This window comes from Phyllostomus discolor, chromosome 1, assembly GCF_004126475.2.
Source record: "Phyllostomus discolor isolate MPI-MPIP mPhyDis1 chromosome 1, mPhyDis1.pri.v3, whole genome shotgun sequence".
Classification (NCBI taxonomy): Eukaryota; Metazoa; Chordata; class Mammalia; order Chiroptera; family Phyllostomidae; genus Phyllostomus; species Phyllostomus discolor.
Window position 1 is genome coordinate 83,242,706 of NC_040903.2, and position 15,282 is coordinate 83,257,987.

Below are 15,282 nucleotides of genomic sequence, written 5' to 3' on the forward strand. Positions count from 1 at the left end.
TTGGGGCATGAGAAACAAGAACTACTTAAACATCTATAAAGGCATTTTAAAAAACATACTGAGTACTAAAGTAATGCTAAAGGGTTTCAAGGCAGTCCAAGGTGATTAAAATACCAACCAATTATTCGATAAGGGTGACATTATTAGTACTCCACTAATTAGTCAGTTGACCCTGAGAATTGTGATTTCAATTTCAGGTCATAGCAAGGCAAAGAGAACAAAAATGATCATATACATGAGCCTTATCAGGTATCCTCACTCATTCATTCCACTTGCACTCATCTGTCATGTACCAGGCACTTGGACTTAGAATGAGACAGAGAGAGCCAAGACAACCACTTGAGTATGACTGCTCATGACACAATGGGAGGACTCAGAGGTGTAAATCAGACATTTCTCCATAACAAATGCTGAAGATCCACACAGCTCTGTGGGCAAAGATGGAGAGGTTTACTCACATTACCATTACTTTACCAAAACCACCACCAGGCCCGAAGAGAATCCCAAGGGAAGAGCAGGCAGGGAAGGGCATTCCCGGCAGCAGGAACAGCACGCACCAAGGTAGGAATGAGAAAGAACATGGCAACGGAAAAGTGGATTCTGCTCACAGAATTTCATTAAACCCCAAGGCGTCTACAATGTCAGAGCCGGAATGCTGGAATGACAGCCCAGCACATTCCTGTGGCTCAGCACCTGCTGCCCCCTGTGCCTGGTGCCCAGTGTCCTCAGACATCTGACATCTGCTCAGAGTACCATCTCTCTCCATGCATATAAACCAGCAACTGTCCACACTCTAAGCTAGGACTCCTGCCAGAGACTGCTGGTCACAACCTAACTTGTTATCCATTGGTTATTTACTAGGGACTGTCTCCTGTCCTTGGAATATAGACTCCCTGGGGACAGAAATCTGATAGCATAATGGTCCCAACTTACCTAAATTCGTTTAATCAAACCTATATTCAAGGACAGGCAATGAATCCTAGAGGCAAGACTGTAATTCTAGATTCAGAGACTCACTTAACTATTTCAAAACAAAAACCAAAAATACACACACACACACACATCTAAAAAAATAGAAATGTAAATGGTTTTACAAAGTCAGCACAATTCTAAAATTTACTCTTAGTAATACAGAGGCAAAAAGAAGAGAGAAATAAATAAAACACACAAAGTTTGGTGTGCCATGTGGGAGTTAAATGTGGTATTGAGTTTCAGAACAGTACTTCCTAATCTTCCTTATAGTGAACCATGTCACTGAGAATCTGACACCCTCTCCAAAAAATATGTACATACACATAAAATTCTACATCAACCATAAGAGGTTCAAGGGATCCCCCTACCCAGTTAAGAACCCTTAACTCAAGACAACAAAGAAAAGCTTCCTCAGTGAGCTCCCAGATCTGCGTTGTGGGAACCTGGGATCCCAGGACCTGCCCCAGCTTGGCTCTTGCTGGCTCATCGGCGCCACCTACCAGCCATTCTCAGCATTAACAACAACCAGGGTCACAGCAACAAGGATCAGAATCGCTACACAGCCAGCATTCATTCCTTTATTCAGCAACAGCGACATCAATGCTGGTCCTACACCAGCACTTTGCGGGATATTAAGATGAAGACCCGGATACGGCCACAGAAAAGAGTACAGAAGGCAATGGAGAAGGGTGGCAACAACCTAGATTAGGTCCAGCCTGCAGCCTGAGGACACCCTGACAGGGCGCATCGACAACAGTGGGGGTGAGGTGTGTGGTGATGAAGGCAGGGGCAGAGGGTGAGGAAAGGAGGCAGGGGCGCTGTACCTGGCAGGTGATGACAGAACCACTGGAGGTCGCTAGGAGGGGAATGACAGTGCGAGCAAGTATCCAGTGACTGGGGGCACTCCCAGGGTGTCACCCGAGAAGAGCTAGCCATGTGGCCCCACTACCCTGCCCCAGCTGACCTGTCAGAGTGGCATCCGATGGGGTCAGCTATCTGCTACGGGGCACCAGCCTGTTCAAAGGTCTGGAGAGTGAGCTCTGACTCACAGGGACGAGGGTGACTGACCCCACCAATCAGGCCACAACTGTAGTAGGAATGAATGAGAACAGGGAAAGCGAAGGCAGACAGAGCTGAAGGGCACTGAGAACGGAGGCCCAGCGCTAACGACCCAAGGTGCATCAGAGCAGAGGTGAGGGGGCAGCCGAGTGCTTGAGATACCACAGGGGCAAAAGATGGGCGGTGGCAGCCTGTGACTTTGTGCCAGCTGTCCAGCTGCCCAGGATGCTTGAGTAGATGACAACTGAGATGGCCCCTGCTGTGATGCCCACCCCTCGTCCTGACTGGCCTCCACCACCCCAGGGGGCCCTGTACCAGCCTGTCTGCATGGAGCACTCGCACCACAGGCATATCAACAATGCTGGTTACGGAGTGAAAGTCTGTGTCCCCCAATATCAGATGTTGAAACCCTATCCCAATGCAATGATATAAAAGGCGAGGCCTTTGGGAGGTGACTAGTTAGATGAGGTCATGAGGGTGGAGCCCCCATGAATGGGATCAGAGCCCTTGTTAGAGCTTGCTCCCTAGCTCTGCAATCTCCACAGGAGGACACAGCACAGCGAGGAGTCAGCAGTCTGCAACTGGAAGGGGCCCCTCACCAGAATCCAACTGTACTGTCGCGCTAATCTCAGACTTCCAGCCTCCAGAACTGTGAGAAATGAACTTGTTACTTATAAGCCACCCAGTCCGTGGTATTCTTGCTATAGCAGCCCAAGCTGACCAAGACAGTGTTGTATGGAGTCCGCCTCAAATGAGTTCAGAAAGGGCCGAGCTACAGAGTCACCAACTTCACTGTGCGCCTCTGTGCTGGGCCCTGGGGCTCCCCCAGCTGGGGGGGTGTGTAGACACAGCAGGCACTGCCTCCTCGCCCTCTGTGACAGCAGGTACTTTCCTGCTGCAGAAGCACAGCAGCAGAAGCCAGTTAGAAAAAGACCAGAGGGAGTGTGAACGCCCCTGCTGCCTGAAGGAGCCTCACTGAGACAGCTGACTAGCACTGGGGGAAACTGGGGTGGCAGGGAGGAATCAAAAGTGACAAATGATCAGATGTGATGGGCCAGAGAGGGATGATCCAAAATGGCTTCAGGTTTCAAAGCCGAATGGATCAGCTAGCCGCTGGATGCAGACAAGTGGAAACAGGGTGGCCAGTGAGCGTCTAACGCACCTCTGTGTTGGCTGAAGGAGGGAGAGCCTGAGGCAGTGGCAGGGACGTAGAGAGAAGCCAGAGGTGTGGCATAAGGAGTTCAGACCATAATGTGGCTCGCTGAGAGAAAGCTCCCACGCCAGACCTGACACCCTGCTGCTCTAGACACACATGCTGTGGCTCGGAGGGTCCAAGGCGGCCATGGGGAAGAGACAAAGGGACAGCAATGACAGGGCGCTGGGAGGCAGCATCAAATCAAACTCAGAGCAGTTCCCCTACAGGGTCAGATGCCCCTTCCAGCTTCCCCTCACAGGCCACTAGTGACAGTGAGGGTCAGACGGAGTCCACCTATTGAGAAAGGGACCACTGCCCGGGAGGGGACAGAGACGAGAAGAGGACTTTCGACTTATAATCAGCTGCAACATATATCTGAAACTCTATCAGAGTGACAGTATGTTTCAGTGAGAAAAACACCATTAGGAGGTGGATCACCCACATGCTATATTCTAACCCATTACATTAAAAAAACAACTCTGCCTTTCAAGGTAGGGCAAAACACTTCTCACTTTCTCTGAGGTGTAATTAGGCATATTTGCTGATAGATAAACACAGAAGTGTTGGTTTGATCTCGAGCAAAACTGAGGCAAATGTTTCCATGAAACAGAAAAGTTTGAATATTTAAAGCAGATTTTGAGAAAGCAAATGTGCTTTCATCTCTCCAGAAGAGCTGGTATAAACGTTTCGTTTCAAAAATGACATTCTTGGGAGCAAGCATTTGTGAAGTAATTGAAATCAATTACATTTGTTTTTTATCCAGTCCTATTAAAGTCTGTTTGCCTTTGAAGCAGACGTGCTAGTTACCTTCCCAGAGATACGGCGGGGAAGGCAGGCAGGAGGATACATGACGTTTTGTAACCTGGACCAGGTCCCAAGTCTTGTATTTCTATTGACAAATATTAAGAAAACATTTTGACCTCTCTTAAGGTTAAAAGAACACCACCAGCATCACCAGCAAGGCCAACAGAGCTGTGAGACATGGTCTTCAGCACATCCAGCCCTGTTACTTCCTATCATGCAACCTCAATTTTATTTTTTCCAAATATATTTTATTGATGATGCTATTACAGTTGTCCTGTTTTTTTCCCTCCCCTTTATCCTCCTCTGACTTACACCCCACCTCCCACCATCATTCCCCCAACTTAGTTCATGTCCATGGGTTGTACATATAAGTTCTTTGGCTTCTCCATTTCCCATACTATTCTTAACCTCCCTGTCTATTATTTTTTAAAAGATTTTATTTATTTACTTTAAGAGAAAGAGGGGATGGGAAGGAGAAAGAGAGGGAAACATCAATGTGTGGTTGCCTCTCACGCACCCCCTACTGGGAACCTGGCCTGCAAACCAGGCATGTGCCCTGACTGGGAATCGAACCAGCGACCCTTTAGTTCTCAGGCCAGCACTCATTTCCTGTGACACACCAGCCAGGGCCCCTTGTCTATTTTGTACCTCCCATTTATGGTTTTTAAAAATCACACTTTATTGATTATGCTATTACAGTGTTCCCAATTTTCCCCATTTATCCCCTCTCCCCCCTGCACCCTCCAACCTTCCAGGATCCCCCCTACTTAGTTCATGTCCATGTGTTATACATATAAGTTCTTGGAGTTCTGTTTCCTATACCATTTTTGACCTCTCCCTGTCTATTTAATGCCTACCAACTATGCTTCTTCCTCCCTGTACCTCCTTCCCTATTCCACCCCTCCCCCTCCCCACTGAAAACCCTCCATATGATGTCCATTTCTCTGATTCTGTTCCTATTCTAGTTGTTTGCTTAGTTTTTGTTTTCACTGTTTTTCTTTATTTTTTAGGTTCATTTGTTGGTAGTTGTGAGTTTGTTATTTTACTGTTCATATTTTTTATCTTTCTTTTCTTAGATAAGTCCTTTTAACATTTCACATACTAACAGCTTGGTGATGATGAACTCCTTTAACTTGACCATATCTGGGAAGCACTTTATCTGCCCCTTCATTCTAAATGATAGCATTGTTGGGTAGAGTAATCTTGGATATAGGTCCTTGCCTTTCATGCCTTCAAATACTTCTTTCCAGCCCTTTCTCGCCTGTAAGGTTTCTTTTGAGAAATCAGCTGACAGTCTTATGGGAACTCCTTTGTAGGTAACTGTCTCCTTATCTCTTGCTGCTTTTAAGGTTCTCTCCGTATCTTTAATCTTGGGTAATATAATTATGACACACCTTGGTGTGTTCCTCCTTGGGTCCAACTTCTTTGGGACTCTCGGAGCTTCCTGAACTTCCAAGAAGTTTATTTCCTTTGCCAGATTGGGGGAGTTCCCCTTTATTTTTTCAAATAAGTTTTCAAAGTCTTCCTCTTCTCCTTCTGTCACCCCTATGATTTGGATGCTGGAATGTTTAAAGTTGTCCCAGAGGTTCCTAAGGCTCTCCTCATATTTTTGAATTCTTATTTTCTCATTGTTTTGGTTGAATGTTTATTTCTTCCTTCTGTTCCAAATTGTTGATTTGAGTCCCAGTTTCCTTCCCTTCATTGTTGGTTCCCTGTATATTTTCCTTTATTTCACTTTCATATACTTCATTTTTTCCTCTGTTTTGTGACCATACTCAACCAATTCTGTGAGCATGCTGATTACCAGTGTTTTGAACTCTGCATCTGATAGGTTGGCTCTTTGTTGCTTAGTTGTATTTTTTCTAGAGCTTTGACCTGTTCTTTCATTTGGGTTATATTTTTTTTGTCTCAGAGCAGCCGTTAGGTTGTAAGGGGCGAAGCCTTAGGTATTCGCCAGGGCAGGGTAACCCATGCCACTGTGTTGTGTGTCGCTGTCTGTGAGGAAAGGCATCCAAGAGGGAACAGTGCTGCTTGCTCAGCTCTCTACTGGCTTTCAGTCACTTTCCTGCTACTCACAAACATATTGGCCCTTCTGGTGCTGATTCCCAGGTGGGTGGATCTCTCCAATGAACTCTCCTGTGAGGCTAGGAGTTTCTCCCACTGCTGCAACCACCACAGGTTTTAACCGCCAGAGGTTTTGAGGCTTTATTTCCCTGCGCTGGAACCCTGAGTTGCGCTATCTGTCTCACTCCCCAGTTGTTCCTTCTGGTTTATTTGCACACAAATGTGGGAATGCCTGGTCCTCCAGTTGCCACCTTGCTGCAAATCCTCTCCACCCTGGCTGCCTGTCTCCACCCCTACTACCAGTCTGGATGAAGGTTTCTTCTTTAACTCCTTGGTCATGAGACTTCCATACAGTTCAATTTTCTGGCATTTCTGGTTATTTTTTGTTTTTAAATTTGTTGTTGTCCTTCTTTTGGTTGTGCAAGGAGACAAAATGTATCTACCTATGCCTCCATCTTGGATGGAAGTCCTAGGTTGCTCACAGCCTCAATTTTAGAACCTTAAGGAAAATCGAAGGTCACCTGATCCAATGATTTTTACATTATTATTAAGTGATAAACCTTTTAACCAAAAACAGAGACCCAGGCTATAAACCCGGGCTGGCTATGCAATTGTTCTAGCTGGGACTACAGTGGAGGGTCCTAGACCCACACACCTCAAAGGACTCAAAAGAACCCACAGATCCCTGGGAACACAGTGACAAAGGTAGCAGCGCCCAGGGTGAGGCTGAGTCCCGCAGCCGGAAGACAGAAGCACCTCCCCTGCCCTGTAGGGCCCGCCCTTCCCACAGACCCCGTATGAGGACTCCAGAGTGCAGGGCCTCCCAGACCTGCTGCTCCTGCCCAGCTCAAGACAGCTACCTCGTTCAAACAGCCGGACTGCTTCCATGAGGTACGGCACCAGCAGGCGGTTCACAATAAACCCAGGGGTGTCCTGTGTTAGGAGACAGAAAAATAAAAGATCAGTGAATTTTCATTGAACTTTACCTTCTGTGAATTCACCTGGTTGTCCCTTCCCACCCTAGGTTATGTTACCCACATTTATAGAGAGATACATTTTCAAAACTGGTTTAAAGTGACAGCATGGATCCTGCACAGATCCCGAAATAAAGGCCGATCAAGGCAGGGGGTCATTAGAAGAGCATGGCTTTGGAGCAGGCAGATCGGGGCTCAAATTCTAATACTCTGACCTTGCACCACCCTGAAATTTACTTTCGTCATCTGTGGGATGGGAGGAATCGTTTCTATGTGCCAAATTGTGAAGATGCATTGGAAACCATCTTTGCTGGGCATACTGCCCTACACTCTAATGGTAGCCCCCTTTCCTCCTCTCCTTGCCCACATTCCTTTCAGGAATCTAAAATAAGTATTGCTCCATCCCAAACAGCCCTCACAGGAGCAGCATTTCTTCCTCGGAGCCATTCCTGGACCATTCAGAATCTTCTCCTGCTTCCATGCACAGTGCAAGATGGTCGAGCTGGGAACAGGTTCCTGGACAACTGAGCAGATGCCCTGAGAGCCGGACCGCAGGCCTTCAAAAACCCTACCTGCGTCCCACCACCCTGGATGACACCTTCCGAGCCTTCCCTCCACATGGAAATGCTTCCTCATCTCTGCCTGAGCCCGAGTGTGGGGTGTGGGTCCAACTACTGATCTCTCTTGGGGGCCTATGGGCCAGGCTGCAGTTACGTATGTTTTTTGGGGTATTTACCTATACCTGATTCCATCAAGTAAGTGCCGCCTCTTCTTCTCATAAAGGGCTGTGATCTCCCTGCAGGCAGAATCCTCACCCTGTCCCTGGGTTCCCTTCCTAACATACACGAGGCAATCCACAACGTCGAGCTGAAGGTGACCGCCCCGCACTGCTCCCACAGCTGACCCGCCTGCACGCGGTGCACACTGGGCAGCACAGCCATAGGACTTGTGCCTGCTGAGACCATCCCCAACCCCGTCTCCCAGGAATACAGAGATCCACAGAAAGCATGTGACAGTTTAACCAAGATTATATTAATGAAACAAGATGATTTTATAACCAGGGCAAAAATGCTTTACATCTTCAAAAAGTTTATTGTAGAAACTCAAGACAGGGTACCCAAGTACATGAAGCACGTCATATACAAGGTCGGAAGTCAGAAAGCAGCCTGGGAAAAATATCTGCTCCACTTGTAATATATAGTTTTTACACAGACACAGTTAATACTGTCTACATGAAGATCTTGGAAAGAGTGCTAAAATTCACAATATATTTAAACACACTGCTGCTAATCAAAGAAACAGTCACTGAAACAAAATAGCATTTTGCCAGTAAGATTATTGAGAAAGTTTTTTCCCCACAAAAATATTCAGTGCTGCTATGGATGCTGAGACAGCCAGTTTCAAAATATTAGTGGAATGTAAAGAGACATCACTACATTGTTCATGGTCTTTTATTTATTAAGTTTATTTTGCTGTACTTACTACATGCCTGGTATTGTTCTAAGTATTTTACAAATATTAATTCATTTACTCCTATTAACTCTGTGAGACAAGTACCATTATCACCTCCTTGTGAGGCAGAGGGCACTGAGGCACAGAGAGATTGAATTACCTGCCCAGGGTTACACAGCTAATAAGTGCCAGAGGTAAGATTTAAACCCAGTCAGGCTGGCTCTCGAGTCTGTGGCCTTACCTGTTTCACACCTGTGAAATCTCACGATGAAAACAAACACACTGCAGGCACATTAAATGCCATTCTTCTTTGTCAGGTGTTGGTAATTACCACTATAATCCTATAGTCCAAATCCAGTCCCCAACCTGTTTTTTAAATAAAGTTTTATTGACAGGCAGCCACACTCAGCATGTGTTTGTCATCTGTGCCGCTTTTCTACTACAACAGCAGGGTTGAGAAGCTGCAGCAGAAACCATGTGGCCTACAATATTCACTGCTGGCCCTTTACACAACAGGTGCAGACCCCTGTCCTATGTGGTTGCCGTCTATTGTCTAGACGCCTCACCCAGAGCCCGAATAACTGACCCACAAAGACTCCCAGAAAGCGCTAAGGTCTAGCCCAGAGAAAGTGTTCTGGATGATATAACAAAAGTAATTTTACGCAACCAAAGATTTCCCATCCCTGCGTCTGCTGTGGCTACCCCGGCGGGAGACAGATCCTTACTCTCCATGAGTTAATGATTGCGCTGCTGAAGACTCGCGCTGGCTCGACCCCCACTTCCACTTTCAGGGCTAGTTTTTGATTCTCTACACACTGGTGTTCTTTCTAACACATTATTACTATCTGCCGCTAACACAGCATAGACTGGTAAGAAAGTGCAATTGTAACATCTGGTTAGTAATATGATTTTTTAAAGATTCAGGTGAGTTAAAACCACAAGACTAAACAAACAACAAATGAGTATTAAAATGATGAGACTCCCTAACACCACCACCCTGACTGGGGCAACGGCCCCTATCAGTCTGCTCTTTCTGGCTCCCAGGTCCACGCCGACAGACAGCTGACTCACATGAATCATGAACGACACAAGTCTTCATGGTTAATACAACGCTGAGTTCAAAGTTGAGAACCTTTTAGAAAGCAAAGTATGCTATGAAAAGAACCGCGGCAATACAAAAGCTTATGGTCAGAAAAGCAGGTGAGACATTTATAAAAATTTGTAAGGGCATCGTGTGACACAACTGCTTCAGCAGAAACATTGCCAAGTCATGCAGACGTGTGGTCCCTAGACCTAGGGGACCCACAGAGGAGCGAAAGCAGCAGAGACTGAGGGAGTCAGAGTGAAGCAGTGGACAGAAAGGGGGTCACCGACATCTAATCATTGGGCACCTTAAGAAAGGGGGAAAGGCCAAGGCTTGCTCTCTATCTGACTGTGCGTCTCACTGACAACAACACAACACAAACCACAACGCAACATTCCACCGAGGAACAGCGTTTTTAACACAACCTAAGGCGGGGTGGCTGCTCCTTGCTCATCACCTCCCAGGCACACGTGTGGTGGTCCTGCCGACAGGGAAGTCTCGTGCTTGTTCAGCAGGCATGTGTACACCAGGCTGTGCCTGACACCCTGGGTGGTTCTGGCTCCCTGCGGCCCAGCAGAAGCTGAAGCTGACGGGGTAACAAAATCCATTTACGGAAACACAGCCGCTCATCAGAAGTCAGCTGGGCCCCATTAGGATCCCAGCCTCTCCACGACAGCCTCCGGCTTCCTGGCTGGCAAGCCAGAAAGGAGGCGCGGCTCGCTGTCACCGCTTGTGGACAGGCCTGCAGCACAAGCGCCCCATCTCTTGCCTCATGCTGCAATGTAAGAATTCCACCTGGAACAAGTCAGGGTCCCAGGAAAATCACCCCCTTTCAAGCTACTCTTACTCTACCTTGCAAGAAACAGGATGCTTTCCCAGGGCTTTGCTGAAGTCCACCAGAGATTCAAACGTCTTCTGGCTGGTCATTGGTATTTTAATGACCTAGAAATGCAAAACAGAAAAAAATTATGACCAAGAGTCAACAAACAGTTTTAACAGAACAATTCAAGAAACACTGACCAAAGCATCCACAGAGGCAGCAAAAATAGAAAGATCTCAAGCCAAAAACAAAATGCTTACCAAAATGCCCACTGTAGCACAGTAAAGTACTACAGAATACACGAAATCAAGGCTTTAAATATAAATGTGTGTGCATATGTAGGGGTTTTACAGGCTTTGTTGCCGAGACAGACCTGGGCTCAAACCCCAAAGGCACCACTTACTGGACGTGTGATTCTGGGCATGCTCTGTGAAACTGACACTGAAATCATTCCATCTCAAGGACCTGAGGTGAGGATGTAATTAGTTGAGGAGGTAGAGCATTATGCGCAGCCCCTAACAGGTCCCAAGTGCTCAGTAAATGCTGGCTTTTGCTGGTGTTTTACTTGCTACCGTTCACTGCTTCACAGAGATAACTAGAAGTCTACTAAAGTATGATGACTGCCCCAAAGACTCGATATGGAGTCCTCCCTTCTCTCATTAGAGAGAAGAAGCCCCAGAATATTGAGTGATCTGGCCAAGTCACAGGTCTCCTGGCCTCTGAGTTGAGTGTCTCCCCATTATTCCACCCTGTTGTACGTAGATGCCCCAGAGACTAAAGGCTCCCTTCACTTCAGAACAGGCTTTCATTTCCAGCAAACAGGGGCTCATGGCTGGGGCTTGCTGCCCGCCAGGCACCTCAGGAGGGCGCCCTCAGTCCTGTGAGCCCCCCGGAGGTACAGTGCAAGGGTCCAGCAGCCGGCCAGGATCTACAGGAGACGGCGCCAAGCAGCACGCCTAGAGTCAGCCCTTGGGAAACAGGAAGAGAACTTAGCTGTCAGGAATTAGGTTTTGGCAAATGGAGAGAGAGCCAGGCGAATGTACACTTTGTGTATAATTTAAACACCAGTTAAGAAACTTCAACGAGAGTCAAAACAAACAGGCTTGGCTTCGGCCCAGACCCTTTCTGTGGGCTTAGTCAAGGCAAACCGACCCTTGGGCCTCACCTCTCTCCTCTGAAATGGGAGGATGACACTTGACATGTCCTCATAAGTGCCCTGTATGGCCTAACGAGCTGGTGTCCGTGCGAGATGACAGGTGCTATACACACGAAGAGAATGATCCTTCACGTTTTAATGAAACATGGTGTGGGGTGTGGCGCTGTGTTCTGACACTAAGGGAAGTGAGTGAGTGAGTGGGAACAGAGCGCAGCACCAGGAGACGGAGAGGAGCACGGGAAAGCCCCAGCCAGACCCTGCTCTGCAGGTGTCAGGAATCCACCGCAGTCCACAGGCTGCTCCCAAGGAGGGGTCAGAAGCCTCCATCGGAACTATGCGGATGGAGCGCGGGCCAAGGCTGCTAATTATGGAGTTTTAAAAATAATTTGTTGGCTTAAAGAGGTCAATGGTAAAGGTTTTTAACAGAAGGGCTAAATATTTATTCATTCAACAAAGAGCAACATGCTACAGATAATCTGCTCATAGCTCCAACAGGTTCTGAAAATATACGTACAGTTCCAAGTCAAAGGGAAGAGCCACTCAGATACACATGCAAGCGCTGAAGTTACAGAATGCACACTGAACAGAGGAGAGCACTTTTAGAAAACATTTTCTAGAAAATGCTAACATTTGCTAATAAGCACTGGCTGTTAACAACCAATGCACAACATTTCCAAAGACACAGACAGAGATTATCGGATAAACGCAGTTGAAAACATTATTAGAGTGTGAAGTAAACCTACAAAACGTCTTTATCTCCAAAACACATACAAGTGTAATATAGTAACTAAAGAAAGTAATTAGTCCCTAAGTCCTAAAATGTTAAAAATTCCATTCCACTTCTTTTGCTCTTTTCTGCATAAAAGAGGATAAATGTGGTTTCCCCACTCCCCGCACCACGCCCAACTTCATTCTTCAACTTCTTCAAAAACAGCCTTAGGGGAGGGGCAAACTGGAAGAAGCTGGGGAGCAATGTCAGCAGAACAGATAGAGTCCTATCCCGAGAGTAGTCAGAGTTGTCACCTGACGGAAAACTACAGGGAAACCCAGTCATCATTAACCTAGAAGGTAACGCTTATGGGGATGAAGGAAGGAAGGGGGCCTGGAGGAGAAGGCAGCAGTGGAGAAAACAGATCCCCAAACACCCTGGCAGGGAGGCCCTCGGGGCTCCGGGGCCTGCTCCTCGGCTCCAGTCCCCCACAGCTGGCGGGCCAATAAACCCTCAACCTCACAACAAATGCTACTTTAATAGCTGCTGCTCCTCAGACCCTGTAATTAGTCGCCTGTAAAAGGCAAGTTGCCACATTTCAGGTGCAAATTGTCTATTGTGACTCCATCTCCCTCGTCCCCAAGTCTCCAACCAAGTAGAAGGGGCCCAACCAGGAAGCTTCTACTTGGGCCGGGCAGCCCTCCCTGGCCACTCTCCTCCACCTTCAGGTTTGCGGTCAGGAGGTTTAGGGTTATCAGGAGCTCTTTAAATAGCTCTGATCACAACACCTAAGAGATGTGCCTCATCTGGGGACAATACTGAGGCCCTATTAAATGAGGCCAAATTCACCACAGGAATGGCAGACAAGGTGGTACAGTGGCTCTTGTTCAACACCAGGCTGTCTAATAAGAATTCCACTTACAGCCTGGAGCAAACTGCCCTCAACAAGACCATGTGAACATGTGAAGCTTTCCCCTGAGTCTCACCAAGCCAGGGCTCTTCAGTGCTGCCTTCCCAGTCTGACACTTTTCTCTGCACTGCCCATCAGCTACGGCACAAATGAGTACATGACATCCACAAAGTTAACAGCCCCCGTGGACACCGTGGGTCAGAACACAGGGCTGTGAAGGAACAAAGCACAGGGGCCCTCCATTGGTTCTACAAGGATATATATATATAGCCAGAGAATCACAGCACAAGGACAACCTTCCTTCCATTAAAACCCATCCAGTGCAACCCCCAGTGGCAGGGAAGGTATGAATCAGAGAAGCAGGACTGAGAGCTGGCAAAGCAAGCAAATGCACATGAGCAGGTACCCACTGACCTCCACGAGCTTCATCATGGGCACTGGGTTGAAGAAATGGAGCCCGGCGAATCGGTCCTGTCTGGTGGTGGCGTTGGCTATGCTCGTGATCTGCAAAGAGGAAGTGTTGCTGGCAAAGATCGTGTGTCTGTGGAGAGAAAGATGGTCAGTACTGGAATGAGTCCCATCTTTGGAACAGTCAGGACAACTCGCGAGGGCACTGCGCAAGGCAACTGCTTTCTGCCCAGATCTGCGGTCCTGACCCCCCCAGAAAAGTCAGAGAAAAGATACTTCTTCCTAAAGAAGCTGAAATCAAGTGACCTGGTTTGTTTAATTTTAGAGTTTTATATTAAGTCATTTAAAAGTTACCTATTCCAAAGGTGTATTTAATCTTTGCCAATCTTTCCTTAATTTTACAGAGCAAAATTTCTCCTCTCTACTTGTATTAGTTAATATTCATGTTATGTGAGAAAAAAAGGAGGCAGCTACTTAACCAACTTCAGTCACAAGATTAAACTCTAAGTGATCAAAGACTAATGAAAGAAAGAAGGATGCATAAGACACACAAAAAATCATCAAGAAACACCTGGATTCTGGTAAATAGATGCACTTTGCATCCTCGCACAACCAAAAGTAGGAACACAACAAATTTAAAAACAAAAAATAACCAGAACTGCCAGAAAATCAAACTGTATGGAAGTCTGAAAACAAAGGAATTAAAGAAGAAACATTCATACAGACTGACAGGAGGGGTGGAGATGGGCAGCTGGGGTGCAAGGCGGCAGCTGGCAGACCCAACAAGGAGGCAGCTAATGGAGCGGGTGGCACCACATTAGCATGTGGATAAACCAGGAGGAACAACTGGGGAGCAAGACAGATCCCCCAACCCCGGGTTCTAGTCTGAGGAAATAAGCCTCAAAACCTCTGACTGAAAAAAACCTGTGAGGGTTGTGGCAGTGAGAGAAACTCCCAGCCTCACAGGAGAGTTTGTTGGAGAGACCCACAGGGTCCTAGAACGTACACAAAACCACCCACCCAGGAATCAGCACCAAATGGGCCCAGTTTAATTGTAGGTAGCGGGGGGAAGTGACTGAAATCCGGCAGAGAGCAGAGCAAGCGGCACTGTTGCCTCTCTCCCATATACAGTGCCACAATGCAGCAATGTGGGTTGCCCTGCCCTGGTGAACACCTAAGGCTCTGTACCTTACCACGTAACAGGCGCACTGAGACCAAAAAAAAAAAAAGGCCCAAATGAAAGAACAGACCAAAGCTCCAGAAAAAAATACAACTAAGCAACAAATAGAGAGCCAACCTCTCAGATGCAGAGTTCAAAACACTGGTAATCAGGATGCTCACAGAATTGGTTGAGTATGGTCACAAAACAGAGGAAAAAATGAAGCATATGAAAAGTGAAATAAAGGAAAATGTACAGGCAACCAACAGTGATGGGAAGGAAACTGGGATTCATATCAATGGTTTGGGGCAGAAGGAAGAAATAAACATTCAATCAGAACAGAATGAGAAAACAAGAATTCAAAAATATGCGGAGAGGCTGAGGAACCTCCAGGACAACTTTAAAGGTTCCAACATACGAATCATAGGGGTGCCAGAAGAAGAGAAAGAGCAAGAAATTAAAAACTTACTTGAAAGTATAATAAAGAGGGAACTTCCCCAATCTGGCAAAGGAAAT

The 15,282-nt window shown here is 46.9% G+C and overlaps 1 protein-coding gene across 1 annotated transcript in view; it reads right to left on the reverse strand.

Annotated features, from left to right (window-relative positions):
* Positions 1-15,282, reverse strand: part of HADH (hydroxyacyl-CoA dehydrogenase) — a 49,721-nt gene that overhangs the window by 2,897 nt on the left and 31,542 nt on the right. The window contains exons 4-6 of the mRNA XM_028506626.2: positions 13,614-13,740; positions 10,457-10,546; positions 6,955-7,027 (exon numbers count right to left, since the gene is read on the reverse strand). Of these exons, the coding sequence (XP_028362427.1) occupies positions 6,955-7,027; positions 10,457-10,546; positions 13,614-13,740 (290 nt within the window). The remainder of the gene's footprint in view (positions 1-6,954; positions 7,028-10,456; positions 10,547-13,613; positions 13,741-15,282) is intronic.